The 16,115-nt window shown below is 47.5% G+C and overlaps 1 protein-coding gene across 15 annotated transcripts in view; it reads right to left on the bottom strand.

Annotated features, from left to right (window-relative positions):
- CAMK2G (calcium/calmodulin dependent protein kinase II gamma) overlaps window positions 1-16,115 on the bottom strand; it is a 111,099-nt gene that overhangs the window by 48,454 nt on the left and 46,530 nt on the right. For all 15 annotated transcript variants that reach the window (XM_088526426.1, XM_088526441.1, XM_088526431.1 and 12 more), the window contains exons 3-5: window positions 13,261-13,320; window positions 2,105-2,159; window positions 1,476-1,541 (exon numbers count right to left, since the gene is read on the bottom strand). In XM_088526426.1, the coding sequence (XP_088382552.1) occupies window positions 1,476-1,541; window positions 2,105-2,159; window positions 13,261-13,320 (181 nt within the window). The remainder of the gene's footprint in view (window positions 1-1,475; window positions 1,542-2,104; window positions 2,160-13,260; window positions 13,321-16,115) is intronic.

Genomic DNA, 16,115 nt, shown 5'->3' with positions numbered 1-16,115 from the left:
AGTATAATCCTCAGGGTAGCAATCCATGAATATCTCCCCGCTCCCAAAACAAAAAATGTATAATTAGAACGGAGCTGAGTCTGAGCGAGAGACATTTTCTGGCCAAAAATGGCAAAAGTGTGAGGTGTCCCAGGCGAGCCAAGCGCGGCGGATTGGCACGGACCTCGCTCCCTCGCTCTCCCAGCCTGCTCTGGAATTCAGCTCGGCACAGGGAGAGAAAGGGAGGAGTTTCACTCAGTCGCCTTGTGGGCACTGCAAGGCCTGGCCAGCTGGAAGCGAGAGGGCTGAGCGCCCTTAGGAAAGCAACCACTCTTGTTCCCCTAACTAACCTATCCCAGTTCACTGGATCAGGGTCTCTCACTGCCAGCTCCTGAGCATCCCGGAGAACAGACACAGGCCAGAGAAGCAGACGAAAGGATGGCAATAACCCCAAAAGCGCCCAGCTTCAGGGCAAAACGCGTTCAGTGACTGTGCATGTGCAAGAGATCCTGTGCCAACAGCATCCATACAGCATGACCCTGCTGCAACACCCCCAGATCTCTGTGCTGGGAGCTCCCTTGCAGACAGTGGCCCCGCAGCCTGCCCTGCTGCAGACGCCACGCAGCACCGCTCGGCCGGAGCGTCGCTCCCTCCCGCTCTGCGCTCACAGCTCTCCCCGCTCCTGCTCCCACGGGGACGAGCATGGCACAGGCAGGCAGATGCAGAACAAGCAGAGGTAAAATGTCCCCGTGAGGCCGTTCCCAGGCCCTGCCAAAGCCAAGCAGAAGCTGCCTAACCCCAAGCTTGATTCCAAATGCTCCATGTCCAAAGGATGAGTTGGAGAGGCCAGAGCGCACCTCAGGCTACCGCTGCACCAGATGCCCACCCATCTAAACAGCACAGCCCATTACAGGGAACTCACAGCCAGTGAGGGAGGACCACTCCAGAAAGGAAGGGCAGAACTTTATACCTACTTAATAGTAAAATACAAAGGTCACTCCCAGACACGGCGCCCCTTCTCACTGCACCAGTGAGCTTACAGGCACAAAGGGCTCGCAGAAACATGGCCTCCCCCCAGGAAACTCTGACCTGGGCACAGGTAAAGTAACGGGGCCTGCCCAAAAGCCAGAGCACATCCCTGCAGCCCCAGCACGAGGGTCAGAGGCCCAGTGTGCAGCTCTGCCCGTGCTTGCAGAGGGCACCCTGTCATCACCCACCGGGAAGGCCAGGCACACAAAGCCACCAGCAACAGAGGTCCCAGGAAAGAGCCTGCTGCCACAGAGGCCTCCGCGAGGGGCAGCCGCTGGAGCTGTGGGAGTCAGGGCTGACCAGGGACAAGAGTTCAGGCTAACAGCAGAGAGAAGAATGGTTTGTTTCCAGGCAGGGAGCAAGACTTCCAGCACAAAGCCATGCACAGGAACAGCAAGCAGGAAATTCATTCCACTGTGTTGGCACACACAGGGCACACACACAGACGGGTCTGGAAACAGTCTTACCTGGCATCTGCTTCACTATAGTATTCTCTGGCAACAATATCTTCAAAGAGCTCCCCACCAGTAACCCTGAAATTTGGAATAACAAGGGAGGTTACAGAGCCTCTCCGCACGTAGCTGGGTACAGCACATATGGTGCCTCCCTGATCAGCCCCTTGCTCCCCAGGATCCCTCAGCAGCCTGCACTGAACAGCTTGTGCAGAGCTACTGTAGTACAGAGGACACGAGGAACATGCCACAGCTGTGGCCCAAGCAGTGCTACATCCACAAGAGCCCCTGGACTGCCATAACACCAGCAGGATTGTGGGCACCGCTGAAGTACTGGGCACAAACAGTCCGTGTTCCTCTCACAGCTTAGCATATGATAAGCTTGGGCAGAAGACCCATCCTCTGATCCCTGCAGACTCCCTCCCTAGACCCTCACCATCTTACATCTCCTGCCATGAGCCTTCCTGGTCCACCCCCTACCACATCATAAAAGGATTTTTATCAAGCGGACTAGAATCACGTAGTGGGCTCAACAGGGAAAGAGAGAATTAAAATAACACAGGTGCTTTTTATTCCATTCTTAGTCAACAATCCACATGTCTGCATCACTGATGAAGCTTCAAAGCCAAAACAGAGACACTTACAGATCAAAGACGAGGTAATGGAAACCTTCTTCTGAAATACTGTCATGGAGCCGCACTGCAAAAAAAAACACAATCAAGAAATGGGGATTTAGGTAGCATGTAGCAAATACGTCGCCTCATGGATCAGACCTACCCACAAAACCAAGTTCTCCCTACCACAATCAGTCTCTTAATTCCCCATGCCGTTTGCTTTTTGCACTCACCTAGTGACCTGTAACTCTTTTCCTTCCGTTATCTCAAAGGAATAGATAGATGTCCTTCACACACACCCAAACCCTATCCCATGTCAAAACAAACCCTAAATACCTTGGACCATTCTCCTACTTTAGTAGTTCTCTCTCCCCATACACTTAGATTGCACAAGATAAACTCTTCTCAGAATCTCAAAAAAAAAAAGTCCACCTACATGTCAGTAACCATCTAACCAACTCCAACTCAACAAATTCAGTTCCTTCCCTTCAACTTTAACTCACTCCACTACTACTTCCACCCCAAAATCCTCAAGAAAAAAATCATGTCAGCTTCCTGCCTCATTTTTCCAGATCCATTTGTTAGTACCATCACATCTGATAACCTTCCCCTTCACCAAAGTCTCATCCTTCTTCAGTTTCCATACCTATACTCCAGTAGTTCTGCTCTCGCTCTTCAGCTTTTCCCCTTTCTTGCTTCCTTTAACCACCAAAGTTGGATGCTGTCCCTTAGTATTCTTTTGTTTTCCTTCTGTCATGTTACCAATGGGCAACATATCATCTTTATGAAGCCAACACACAGGGACACATTTCTCCTTTAGTGCTCTAAGTCAAAAAAAAAAAAAAAAAAAAAAAAAGTCCAACCCTGAGAGAGAAACTAAGCTTTTCATTTCATCTCACATCCTCCTCTCTTTACCTCTCTTCTCCTCATGGGAAAGGTTCTCTATATTGCCTGCCAAAGTCACAACCTAGCAGTGCTGTTGGACTCAATTCCTAAGCTTTGATACTAGAACAGGGATGGGTCATCTTCTTTACATGAGTCTCTAGATAAGTCTCTCTAAAGTGCTTCTCCTCTTGATTCATCCAACTAAAGCAACTAACCCAGGCTGGATCCCAGTCATTGAAACCCTTTGTTATCTAGTGTTGAACAAAGTAACATTATAGTTCTTATCCCCAGAAGACAAAGATTGTTATTCTCCTCCATCCTTTTAATGATGCTTCTGCATCTCCTCACTGTGTTTGGTTCTATTCTGAATAAAATACAGGCGACCTGTCTTGACTTTCCCCGTAATAATGAGCATCTCTTTATCGGAACCAAGAGGTCAGTGTCCCCCTCCTACTGGCTCAGGACGTTGGCTGCCTCCACCGCCTCGGGGATGTTGCAGAGCAGCACTCGGCACACGCTCCCACCCCATATGGGCGGCTTTGGTAAACGTTCCCGGCGCTCTCCTCTAACCCTCCTCCGAGCTCTCCTTTGCTAGGCCACTGTTTCCCATGCATGCTATCATATCCACACACCCCAGCATAGCACGGAGGCAGCACCGAGGCCCCTACTTAACCTAAAAGCATTTCACTGTTTCCCCATTCCCTTGCCTGTCTGTACTTCCCTGCTTTCTTCCTGCCTTAACTTACAAGATCTTGAGCTGTTCCCTGAGCACCTTCCTTTACTAAATGTGCTTTGATTGCACCTAACTGAGGGGGCCTGGGAGGGCTATCGCGCACTTGACAAGGCTGCAGGGAAGCAATTACCACTGGTGGAAGAGGAGAGCAGGCGTTTCAGGTGAAACATGCTGTTGCTAAAGCATGTGAACAGAGACCTATCACCTTTAAGAATTAAGTTCCTAGAATCACTCTGCAAAAATATCTCCTCCAAGAGCTTTAGTTGGCTTTGTAGCAGTCTCTGTATACTACCACTTTGTGTTTATACAAAAAATGTACTTCAAACTTGCCTCCTGAGTACTTGGCAGGATCCAAGAGAGGTAGCATTACAAAAATGCAACAGAGAAGGATGGTGTACCCTAGCAGAAAAGACTTTCATTCAAGACCAGAAACAAGAGGGAGAATGGTAGAAACGGATCCTTGGGTTCCCAGCACAGGGCAGGTTTTCCCTCGTAAAACTGGACAAGTACATGCAAGAAATGGACACACAAACAGCTCCTAAACACTGATGAGTAGGTCACCCTCCAACCACCAGAAGAAGGGATGAGGCCTTGCAGGCAGGATGCAGGTGGTTAACTTTTAATGGAGCCATTTCCTTGCGACGACCAGAGAGATGCAGATCAAAATCTGTCTAGGATTCCACATGCTCAACAAAGCTCAGGGAGTAGAAGAGTAAAACCAACAAAAGCTAAAAACGACAAAAAGCAAAGATGAAAGCAGGCATGACTACTCTAGAGAGGAATAACTAGCAGCAGCTCAAAATATTAGATTTAAAGGTTAGAGGGGAGTGGGGCTGAGTAGAATCAAAAATGATTAGGAGGTCTGAATACACCAAAACTTTTGTGACTTTCACTTCTAGCCCACATCTGTTTCATATGATACTGGTGGGAAGAAATAAAAGTAATGTCCTTGGGTAAAGCAGAGAGGCACTAAGTAGTATTTCACCCATAAATAACTACTGCCTACCTACTTTATCACATTGCCACAAGAGCCAGCCCACGTGACTACAGAGGATCTAGAAAGGGTACTGCAATTAGGGGACTATGAAGCTAACTGTCTCTTCCAAAAGCCCTCAGCCACCCCACAAAGCAGCACATACTCAGAAGCAGCTCTACCACCCTTAGACTGTGTTGAGGGTAAAACCATTTAAAGAGTTTCTTAGCCTCCTCTCCACTTGGGTTCATCAAGGAAATCCACAGTATCATTCACACAGTAACATTCACCACAGAGATATATCAAAATACCATCTGACACGTCCACCTTCCAGAGAGCATATAAATAAAGTCTTTTTTTTTTTTTTTTTTTTTTTAAGTCCATGCTTTAAACATGTCCTGTGAGATTGCCCTGCACATGAGTAGCAGAAGGCAGTTTCTTGAATGCCCAGTTCCAGGAGTGGCTAACAGGAACCCAGAGGAGTGAGTGGTTCTGTTTCATACATTTTTTCCAGGAAAAGGAGATCCAATCTGTTCTACAGGCTGTTGGTGCTGACAGCCCCTCTAATTATTACCACTGCCCACTCACATGCACATAAGCTGTGGACACTATATGGGAAAGAGTAAAGTCATCTATAGATGCTAGAAGGTGAAGGAGTCAAAAATGGAACAACCAGGACAAGAAAAATGGGAGAAATAAAGTATTAATCTATCTCTGCTTTTCCTAAAAAAAAATTGCAGGTCCCTTTTCTGCTCTGCATAGGGCAGCAGTGATATTTATGCCTCATACAACAAGTGGCACAAATGCACACACTGCAAAAAGAGCATCAATCCCAGATGGAAGGAATTGGGACACAATGGAAACACAAGGTCTTCCATCCAACTAACTACAAGAAAGTCTAGGACTTGCCAAAGAAACCTGTTTTCACTCCCTATATTGCACCAGAAGATGAGGCATTTCTATTAATTGCTACCATGGCCCTGAAGAAGCAATTCAAACCATACTTCCTTCCATAGGCACAGGAAGTCCATCCCTGCCAACCCCACATACACTCAAGGTCACGGGATGACTCTTCCCATGCTAAAGAGCTCACTGATGTAAGAGCACTTGCTACAAAGTTAAGCAAGACCAGCCAAGGACAGGGGAATAAAAGAGAAGAAAACAGAAGTGAGGAACCAGGCAATAAGGCACTAAAGCTGTTACAGGATATGGTGAAAGAGCTTGCCTGATGTTTCAGAGTACAAACAGAAGTCCATCCACACCAAGAACACTGCGCTTGTACGTTCATAACAACATCTAATTTCACATGACTAAAAGTCTTACAGGTAACTTCAGAACTAATAAATCAAAATGAGGGCAGTAGCGAGCAGTAGCAGAACAACTACTAACCAAAGAGAACTTGTTGCAGACTGTCAGGCAGAGAGTTTTAGGCTGAGAGAAAGTCAGCAGGCATGGGAGACTGCTACCTCAAACTGCACCTGCAGCAGAGCCAGTGCAACCTGGCAGAAACGGCAATTCCGTTTGTCTCTTGTGTCCTGGTAATTACAACGCGGCAGCTCTTTCAGACAGCCTGAGCGATGCAATCTCACCAGCGCCCCGGGAGCGTGGGGATTGCAGGCTGCGATACGCAGGTCAGCTACTCATTAGCAAGAGCCGCAGCCTCGCTGCTGCACAGCTCCCGAGCAGACAGCACACAGCGCTCGCCTCTGTCGTGAGGAAAGGGAGGAAGAGAGAGACGCCGTGAGGGCTGTATTTGAGGAAATGGTGCATGCAAGAAGCAGCTGAATAAAACTGGGGACTAAAGCCCGCCCGACACTCTCTTCCCCTGCTCCAGGAGATGCACACATGGTGCACCCAAACACACACAGCCACCAGCCTGCAGAGCGAGCACGGTCGCCTGCGGCAGCGCAAGCGGTGAGCGAACGGGCACGGAGGGCTGCCACGCGCTCGGGGACCTGCCCCGGCACCGCAGGGACGCGCCAGCCCGCACCCGCCCCGAGCTGGGTGCTCTGCTCCAACCCCAGCTGTTTCTCTCATCATATTAAACACCAGAACTCAGCTGCAGCTGCTCAGTCTGCTTCCAAAAGGACTCTCCTTTTAATTAAAAATTTGCTATAAAAAAGTATTAAATCGTGTCATGCAAATAATTCTTTAGAAATCATCTGTTCCAGCAGCTAATGCCGACTTTGCTGGCGCAGTAACCGCTAGCAGCAGGACAGTGAGCTCGGAGGACGCACCCCGCTGCCTTCCCCCTGCCCTCGCACACGCAACCCGGAGCCGCTCGGGCCGCCCGGAGAGCCCCAAGCCCGAGCGCTGCCGGCCACCTGCCACCTCAACGCTCTGCCAAACGGGAGAGGAGCGCGGTAGCACTCGCCTCCCTCCAGGCAGAACCAAACTCCTGCTTGCTCTGCACGGAAAGACAAGGAAGAGCCCTAAGAGAGTATCAAAAGCCACACAATCATTTTTTTTCCAGCATTGTCCTCAGTGAAGCACTTTTAATGGCTCTAGCCCTAAAATGAGGTCAAGATAACACTCTTCCTGCTACAGCTTTTTTGTTTTATCCACTTTAGCACCAACCAGACTGTGTGTTTTAATTGTAATTTTGCTGCAACGTCTGTACAAATGCCTGAAGTTCAACACATGATAAATAACATCCAGTATGCCCTACTTACACATTACACAAGCCAGAAGAATGCACTAGCAGGACTATCCTCTACTTTCTTGAAAATATGCAATCGCGACCATCCAGAATTGTTAATAATTTCTGATCAGCCATGCATCAGAGCAGAAAAGTACCTCAACCCCGCAGGCAGGTGCTCTGCCCCATTCCCCTTGCTGCAAAAACCTGATTTTCACACCTCCTTTCTCACACTGCCCAGGAAAGCCCACCTGAAACTTCCCCTTCAAAGAGCAAGTTGTTGCCTGCACCAGTTCCCTGCTCTGTGGCTGCCCCTCGTCCTGCTTGATGCTCAGAGGTGGTGCAGAAACATCCCCCAGCAGCAGGCTGGGCCCTTGGCTACCCCACACAGGGGTTGCTGAAACCCTTGGGATCTGCTGGGGCACAAATATCGCCAAACTGTGGAAGAAATCTCTGCGTTTCAGCCGTTCTTTGCATGCAACATCTCTCCTGTGACAATTTGCAATGGCAGTCTGGATGCCTGCAGCCAAAAAAACAAGGAAATTTGCTGCTTACAGCAAAACACAGCCCACAGTTTCTCCTTGTTCACGATGGAAGCGATTCAAATCTCTTATAAAAGTTGATAGGAAAACACTCCAAGTGGCTGGAGGGGAAAAAAAAAAAGAAAAAAAAAAGAAAAAAAAAAAAGGAGAGTCTGCTTAACAATAATAATTTCCTAAAGTGATAAGTGAACGTTAGATTGTGTATCAAACCATGCAGGCAGCAAATCCAGTGAGGGGGCTGCAGATGTGGTCCAAGCAGCCTGTTTCCCACCCAGCCTAGTGACGTGTTGAGATGCTCTAACCGCACTGTATACAGAAGCACAAAATCCTTCTGGGGCTTTGCAGCAATTCACACCTTGGTCACCTGAATCACCACTTCAATGCGCACAGACCGGAGGTTTTATTTACCCATCTATTACAGTCATTCCCAGGAGTCGGGCAAAGATACCAGAGGAAAGACCATTTGTCAAAGGAAGTAAAACTGAACGAGGCCAGAAGAAATTCATCTAATCCACAGGAGATTTTTCTACATTTTTTTCCCCATTTTAAATAAGGACATGTCCAAAATTATGGCCCATTCTGAAACAAACTAAAAGATAGAGTTAAAACTCAAAATAATTAAGTGCAGGTGTATTTGGGAGAAAGTCAGAAGCAAGAAAACCTGAAAAAGCAATAATTCTGATAGATGCTGAGAACAGCAGTTTACAACTGCTGTAAATTCTCAAAGAAATTAATTTTGAAGCAGTGCAGCACAGGATATGAAAGCAGAAATCAAAAAAAGAATTTTGTTCCATCTCTTGGGCTACTAGCAGCCTCTCTTAATATAAGTATTTGTTTTATTGCAGATCTAAACGCAAGCAGTGAAGTTGCACAATAACAGGCTAGAAGAAGGTAAGAATAACTAAGCGATCACTGAAATAAAGACAAATATATTTAAGAACTACTTTTGCACAACATATCCTCAGTAATGGGAGCATTTGTTTTCCCATTAAAACAGGATGAAAGGGAACAGATCACTGACTCATCTCCATCCAGTTTTGCTGCACTGGGTGAGCATGGCTAGTAAAAGACTTCCCTGGGCCTGACACCTAAACACTCTAGAAAGCTGCCAGGAGCATCAAAACCACGGGCTGAAAGAGGGAAGGAAGCCCTTCCTCGGCTGAAGCGAGATCTGAGGTGATCAACCCAAATCAACAAGCTAGAGATGATGCATGGGTACAGGGAGCTGTGTACTGTGAAAATCAGAATGTTGCCTCCAGCTAAATGTCTCTGTCCAGAGACTGGAAAGCTTTCTGGATTGAGAGACAGCCATCCTACATACTAAGTTCGCAGAAGGATTGCTTCACTGTGATTACCTTGACCCTGTGGATCTCCATGTGCATCTGAGGACAAGCAAGATGTCCTACTACAAAGCACGGGCCTAAACTCAGGGCTGAGATTTCATGAAGGCACGTTAGGATAACTCAGAAAGCAGTCCTACCATAAAAATGACAATAAATGAAAATACCATAAAGTTTGATAAACACGATTGGCACTAGTTTGTATCCAATTTATCTTGTTTTTAACTAGTATGAGTAGCAGCATTATGGTCAATGTGTTGCTGTCTGGAATCCCCATCCCTAGAATCAACGGTCTTAGAGCAAATGGATAAAACCCATGAATTCAGCAACAGGCTCCCTCATATCCAGTATATAGACAGGAGAGATGAGCAGTCAACCCCCAGGGTTGCAGCTTCCTCCCTCCCTGCCCTCAACTCACTCAAGGTTCGGGTCACTGCAGAACGGCAGGACACACTGCAGCTCTCTCCAGCAAAACTTCATTTCTTCATTAAAGTAAGTGCAAAATATGCAGAGTTCTGCAATATTGGTGTAGAGTAGCTACACAACCCGCAGGGAAGCAACACATGCAGAAGAGGTTAAATACAGAACTCCACCAGCAGGATGATTACTAGATACCATATACATAAGTCAAGGGGGGGAAAAAAAAAAAACACCACTACCTCAAAAACAACATGGTTTCCTTCAGTCACAGAGTAAGAAGCCCTAGCAATATGGAAGAAACAATGTATTTATCATTTGGATTTCAGCAAAGCTTCCGAGACAATCTTACATTCTATTTTTTCATAAACAAGTTAGAAAAATGCATATACAAAACTAGCTTATAACGGCATATATAGGGAAAAAAACAAGCATACGCAAAATTGCTCACTATCAAAATGGAACAGTGCATCAAGTGATATCTTCAAGTGTTTGTCCAGAGTCCAACACAGTTTAGCATTTGTATTTATTATCTACATGATGTAATACATGGCACTTATTAAAGATTACATTACTGTGAGAGGAGCTGCAAGCATATTTTAATATCAGAAATCGAAATGGTCTTTACAGATTCAGAGGGAATCCATGCAGAGTGAATTTCTTCCCATTTATTTTAATGAGGACAAACGTAGAGTGCACTACTCAAGATGGAAAAATGACTTGCTTGCCAGCAGTTCTGCAGAGTGTGGCCTGGGGCAATAACGAATCAGAAAGCAAATGCGTACCAACAGCGTACTCAAAAAGCAAGTTTAACACGTTGACAGGAGAAACAAGAGCATCTTTAGTACGACAGGTGAGGCCACAACTTCCTCCTACAGTCAGCACCCGCATGGCCTCAGTTAGAGCCTTGGCATGTCCAGCTCTGGGCATCACATTTCTAGAAAAATGTGAAGAAACTGGAGAGAGGCCAGGGAACTGGAAGAGCAGGAAAAAAAACACTAGAGGTCTAGAAACATGACGTATGAGAAAAGATTCAAAGAACTGGGTTTGTTTAGTCTAAAGAAAAAAAAGACTGAAAGGAGACATGATAACAGTCTCCAAGTATGTAAAAGCCTGCTACAAGAAAGAAAAACTACTTTCTACATATACTCTGGATAAAACTAGAAATAACAGGCTAAGGCTAAGATAGCAGCAAAATATGTTTTTCTGATGTCTAACTGATAGAAGAATTAAACATTTTAGAACTGCCACTAGAGGCTGTGGGATCATTACAGGGCTTTGAGAACAAATATGCCTGGAAAGGGGCAGCTATCAAATGTTTGCACAGGACTACTGAACCGACTGTATGACTTCCTGAGGTGTTTTTCCAAGACTGCGTTGTAGGCATAAAATTTTATTCCTTTATTGCTATTTGAGATGCCTTAGAATTTAGAATGGCTAATCTCTGTATCTTAAAATAAAAACAGTTTTGTTCTAGAAAAAACAAGCAATACTCTGCAGAAAACACAAGAACCTGTGACCAGATGTATTCCTCACAAGAGCCTTTTCCAAAACATAATACATCAGGAGACAAGTCACTCACTGCAGATAAGGAACCAACTGCAGAGCTGAGCTAGGAATGTGATATGCTTGTTTACAGTGGAATTCACCTTTAATAAATGTTTTTCCTCTTGCATACAATGCTTAATTTTGAGATGCTTGACAATAAATGTTTTAAGAATTGAGAAAAGATAGATGATGGGAGTGAGAAATTCTAGCCAAAATAAAGAATAAAGCGACATTTAAGCGATGATAGTAACAAGACTTATGGGGCAAAAGCAGCTTGGTAGCTAACTCCTAGTGTGAGCTTTAGTCACTCTGTACACTGTCAAGCAATAAGTTTACAAACCTGTATATTCATCACTGCAAATTACTGTAGAAGGGAATCACTGTTCCTCTCCTCGTATCTCTACGACTGCACTTGGCTACAAGGAACAGAAAGCTCCTTCAGCTGAGGCTGCTACTTGAGTGCTCAGCATTTTGTGGGGCCCTGAGCTGATGGAAACGGCTCCTTCATAGCATGAGGAACAGGCTACAGATACTGGTCTGCACAGTGTGCTGTAAGGCACCCCTCCTCTCCCAGGTCTTCAGTGGACAAAACCAAAACCAATAGGAATCTGAAATTCAGGAGATCAGACAGATGCTGTGGGAAACAGCTGTCTCCACTGATGAATTTTTGAGGAAAACTTTCTGTTTTTTTGAGAAAAAAGCAAACAGAAACATGAAAAACCTAAGCATATCTGGAACTTGAAAAATTCATCCAAATGAACATCTCATTTTCATTCAGCAACACAATCATATCAGTCTCTTCGTTAATGCAATCAGAGGCCTCAGCCTAGATGGAGTTTGAAAATTCAGCCAGCTCTCCGCCACAGCCAGATTAAGTCTGATAGCGCTACAGCTGCTTCGGAGGAGATCGCAGCGCCACCGCCAAAGTTTTCCATGCTTTGGGAGAAGGAACTTCTAGCTCCACAACGACCAAAACTCTAGCATTTAAATTAATTTTTATTTTAAAAAGCACTTTTGTAGAACATATCTATCTAAATGGATTATAAAAAAAATGAAAGCAATGACACTGCATTACAGTTTTCCCAGAGAGAAATTAACAGCAGCTTCATCAAAGATAGCAGTTCGGTAGTTAGTGTTACTGTTAGTGTTTTCTCCAAGATATTACCCCAACCTTAACTAGGGTTTCTAGAGCCCTATTTATGTAAACTTCACACACACACACAAAAAAAAAAAAAAAAAAAAAAAAAAAAAAAAAGATGATACACGCTCCAAATCTCTTACTCAGAGTAACTTAGAGCCAACGATGTAAAGTTTCACCAATGAAAACCTTAAGGCAAACTTCTCTAGCACTTTGGAACAAAACAGATTGCACGTGCACTCTGTCCAGCTTAGTAAATAATTTTTTTTTGGAGTTATGCCTTATTATCCCCTCCCTTTTTATTTGAAGTCAGAGTTTTTCTCTGGACTCTATGGACTTCACTTCCCTCCCCCACCACCCCCACTGACAAAGTGGGCAATTCTTCCTTTCCCATCTGTTCCACTGGGGGCAAGCACAAAACAAACAAACAAACAAAAGGAATCTTGCATGCAGGATAACCATGGAAACAGTCACACTCAGCAAAAGATTAAAAACAAAACGACAAACGTATTTCAGGAGCAGACACAAATTATTGTCTCTTTTGTCTTGCGTGACCACTGGAATGAGAAGAGACAACCTACTAGTCCACCCTCCTTTAAATACGGAATCTCACTGAAAACAGCCTTTAAGTGGATACACAGAAGAGTGCCAAGAAGAGGCAGCAGAGAGGTGAGGGGAGAGAGCCCCACGGCAGCAGGCCAGGTGAGCAGCCGGTGCGGGGCGGGCGGCCGCACGGAGGAGCCGGCGGCGCAGAGCACAGCTCACCTGGGCGCACGCGGCCCACGCGGCGCCCTGACTGGCACGCGGCTGCTCGTGGGGTTTCTCAACAGGAGAAGCTACGGTGGTTTCAACAGGCACATTTGACTAGAGTTGTTGGGGACATTGGGAATGCTCTTGCTTTCCTCCTCAGTACAAGGAGGAGCCGTTTGACTCCTGTCTTGCCTCCCCATTCCTGAGCTCAGAGAGACTTACCGATATTTGGATGCTTTAAGAGCCGGCAGATTCGAGCTTCACGTTCCAGTTTCTGGTGATCTGAAAGAGAGAAAGAAACAAGACATTAAGCTGCACACAGCCCTGAACTAGGCTCTTGTTCACATTCAGGGAAGAAAGGAAAACAGTCGCCTCGAGGGCTGTGTGACACTGGCAACTGCATGAACATCTCCCCAGGCCTTCCAGCCATAGGGGACGAAGGCTGCATGGGCACCTGGAACCAAGGACTCCTCCCATGCCCCAGAGCTGGGGCTAAAGTTGTGTTTTCTGCTTCGTTTCCAAGCAAGCAGCACCACAGCAAACACATCACTTAAGTATAAAGTCAGTTTTGGCACCTGTTCTGAGATTTACCCCATTCTCTGAGGCTGGAGAGGGGAAGAAAGACCCTATGAAGACATAAGTTGCCTGAAACAGGAAAGGGCCTGCTGCTGCTCCAGAGAAGCCCTGGGGAAGAGCAGCAGGGCAGAAGGAGAAGTTCCCAGCGGCAGCTGGGGCCCAGCCGTGGCACGGAGTAAGGAAGCTGCCAGCTGCAGCCAGCCGCGAAGGTAACCAAACCTCGGCGCCCACGGACGCGCTTGCTGGACAAGTGCTGCTGAGCAAGCATTGCGACCTGCAGGCAAGCAGCGCTGCCTACATGCTAAATGTGCTTAGTCCAGCACAAAGGCAACATCAGCTTGAGCAGGATTGTCATCTGGATTAGAGAAAAAAAGTACATACATCAAGGAGAGCAGAAACGGTTTCTCCTTGCTGAAATTTAATGCATGTGGGGGCCAGGAAAGGTGAGGACACTACAGTAAAGCTGCCCCTTTCTGTCAGGAAGCAGGGAGCCTTTCTAGTCCCTGAAGCTCATGCAGAAAGGCAATTCTTTCCACAAGAGCAGTGTCTGATCCCTGACTTGCACTACAAAGCCCCCATCCTCTGGAGTGCAGTGCTCACATCAGACAAGCAGAGCTTCACTGAAAGGATCCAAGAGGAGCAAATCGTTCAGGCAGCCCTGGCAGTTACTGAACTCTAGGCCTCTAGGGAATGCGGATGCCTAGAAAGAGGCAAGAACAAGGACAGTCCTTCCTCCCAGCTCACCCATCAAAAGGGCAAAGAAAGGGGAACTGGCACCAGTCTCTGCTCCATCACAATCTTTCCTCTCTATCAGATCTTCAGCACGCCGGCTCAAAACCCTCTCTGCATCCCCAGCAACACGCAAGTCTTTTCCACGGGAATAGGCAGGACGCTGGGCTGGCTGGGCTACTCACTCAACAGCCACCGAGAGCACTGCAGCACCCTCCGATTTACAAGAGCCCACTGGAGACCAACTTCTAGCAAACCACACTGCACTGCTAAACCTAAGAGCCTGCGCAGCCCTGCAGCCGCTGCACAGCCTTCCCTTCCCATCAACAAGCTTTGGGCAACCATTCCTGTCCCCACAAGCAGAGGTGACACCGGACATGCTTCTGCTCAGAACCCCTCTCCCCTAGACTGCAAATAGCAGCTCAGGGCACTGCAGGATTTCTGTCTTCTTTCCCACTGCTGAACTGTAGAAAATGTCCCAATTAATATTTTATATGGGCTGAGATCTGCCTATATCCTCATTTGCTACTGTTCAGGGATGGGGGAAGGTAAATTACTCCTTTCATCTCCCCTTCCTTCTCAGTCCTGGAAATTATTGTTGCTGCTACATACATTTCACTGTTCTACACCAGAACCACTCCAATAAAGTAGCAGGCAGCAAGAAGGGCTGGAGCGGTTCCACGCTCCCGCATCTTGGTGTGGTGCAAGCGCTCCCTTGTCTGCATTGCTGGGCAGCTGGGGCAGGGTGCCGTGGCTCCCCTTTCAGCAGCACCTCTCACAAAACCTCTGCAAAGCACTTGGAAGGCATAGACCGCACTGCGCCCTCTGCACTCCGGCCACATCCCCATAGCGGGACCATATGCTGCTCACATGCCCAGGTCTTGCAAATTCCCTGCTTTCCTTCCCAGCTCTACTTGGAAGTGCTGCAAAAGGGGATCCTCCAGCCCCTCCGATCATGTTGCCCTTGGGCCCCGTTACACTTGCCGAGAATCTGTTCCCAAGCACAAGGACACCGGGAAGCAGACAGCAAAACAGCTGAGCAAAGGGGGAAGGAGAGGTAAGAGCTCACCACGTGCTACTCAGCCACCGAGCCCTGACAGCCAAGACAGACAGCTGACAGGAGCACAGGCTCAACCAAAATGACATAACCATTGAAATGCCACAGGACATGTAAATCAAGAGCAATTGCTCCCCTGAAACCCTAGACCCTCTTGCAGAGGGAGGGGAGCAGGCAGGGCAGCTAGCGAGCCCGGGCAGCGGGCACACCAGAACTTGTGACAAGAGGTCAGCACCCCACACGCCAGCCCTCCAGCACCACCGAGCCTGGCTGGCGACCAGAGGAGCAGCGCAGCACCGCGGTCACAAGGTACAAGAAACTATTTCTGGTCGGGGGGAAAGCATAACACACTGTTCTGTCACCAGGGCAACAAAACAGGCCAAGTCAAGCACATCTCGGGGAGAGAAAGCACACTCGCCAGCGCAGCAGCGCCGGCCGGGACGAGCCGGAGCATGGAAAGGTCAGGCTGCGCCAGGGCGCTGCCGCCGCCCGAGCGCTCCGGGAGGAGCGTGGAGCAGTGCCGGGCGGCACCGGAGCACAGCTCTGCTTGGGGCCGGAAAGGAGCCCCCAGCCCGGGCGAGAGCCCCTTTCAGCCTCCATCTCCAGGTAGCCTTTGGCAGTGTCCACAATTGCACTCCCATTCCCAGCGTCAGCAGCTGAGGCCGTATCACACTTGTGGGAAGCAACAAAGCATCTAGGTGTATAAGGAATAAAC

Source organism: Tinamus guttatus, unplaced genomic scaffold, assembly GCF_059628265.1.
Source record: "Tinamus guttatus ecotype Peru unplaced genomic scaffold, ASM5962826v1 Tinamus_guttatus_pri_ptg000246l, whole genome shotgun sequence".
Taxonomy (NCBI): domain Eukaryota; kingdom Metazoa; phylum Chordata; class Aves; order Tinamiformes; family Tinamidae; genus Tinamus; species Tinamus guttatus.
The sequence above is the reverse complement of the archived record's forward strand: the minus strand, read 5'-3'. Positions and strand labels throughout refer to the sequence as shown.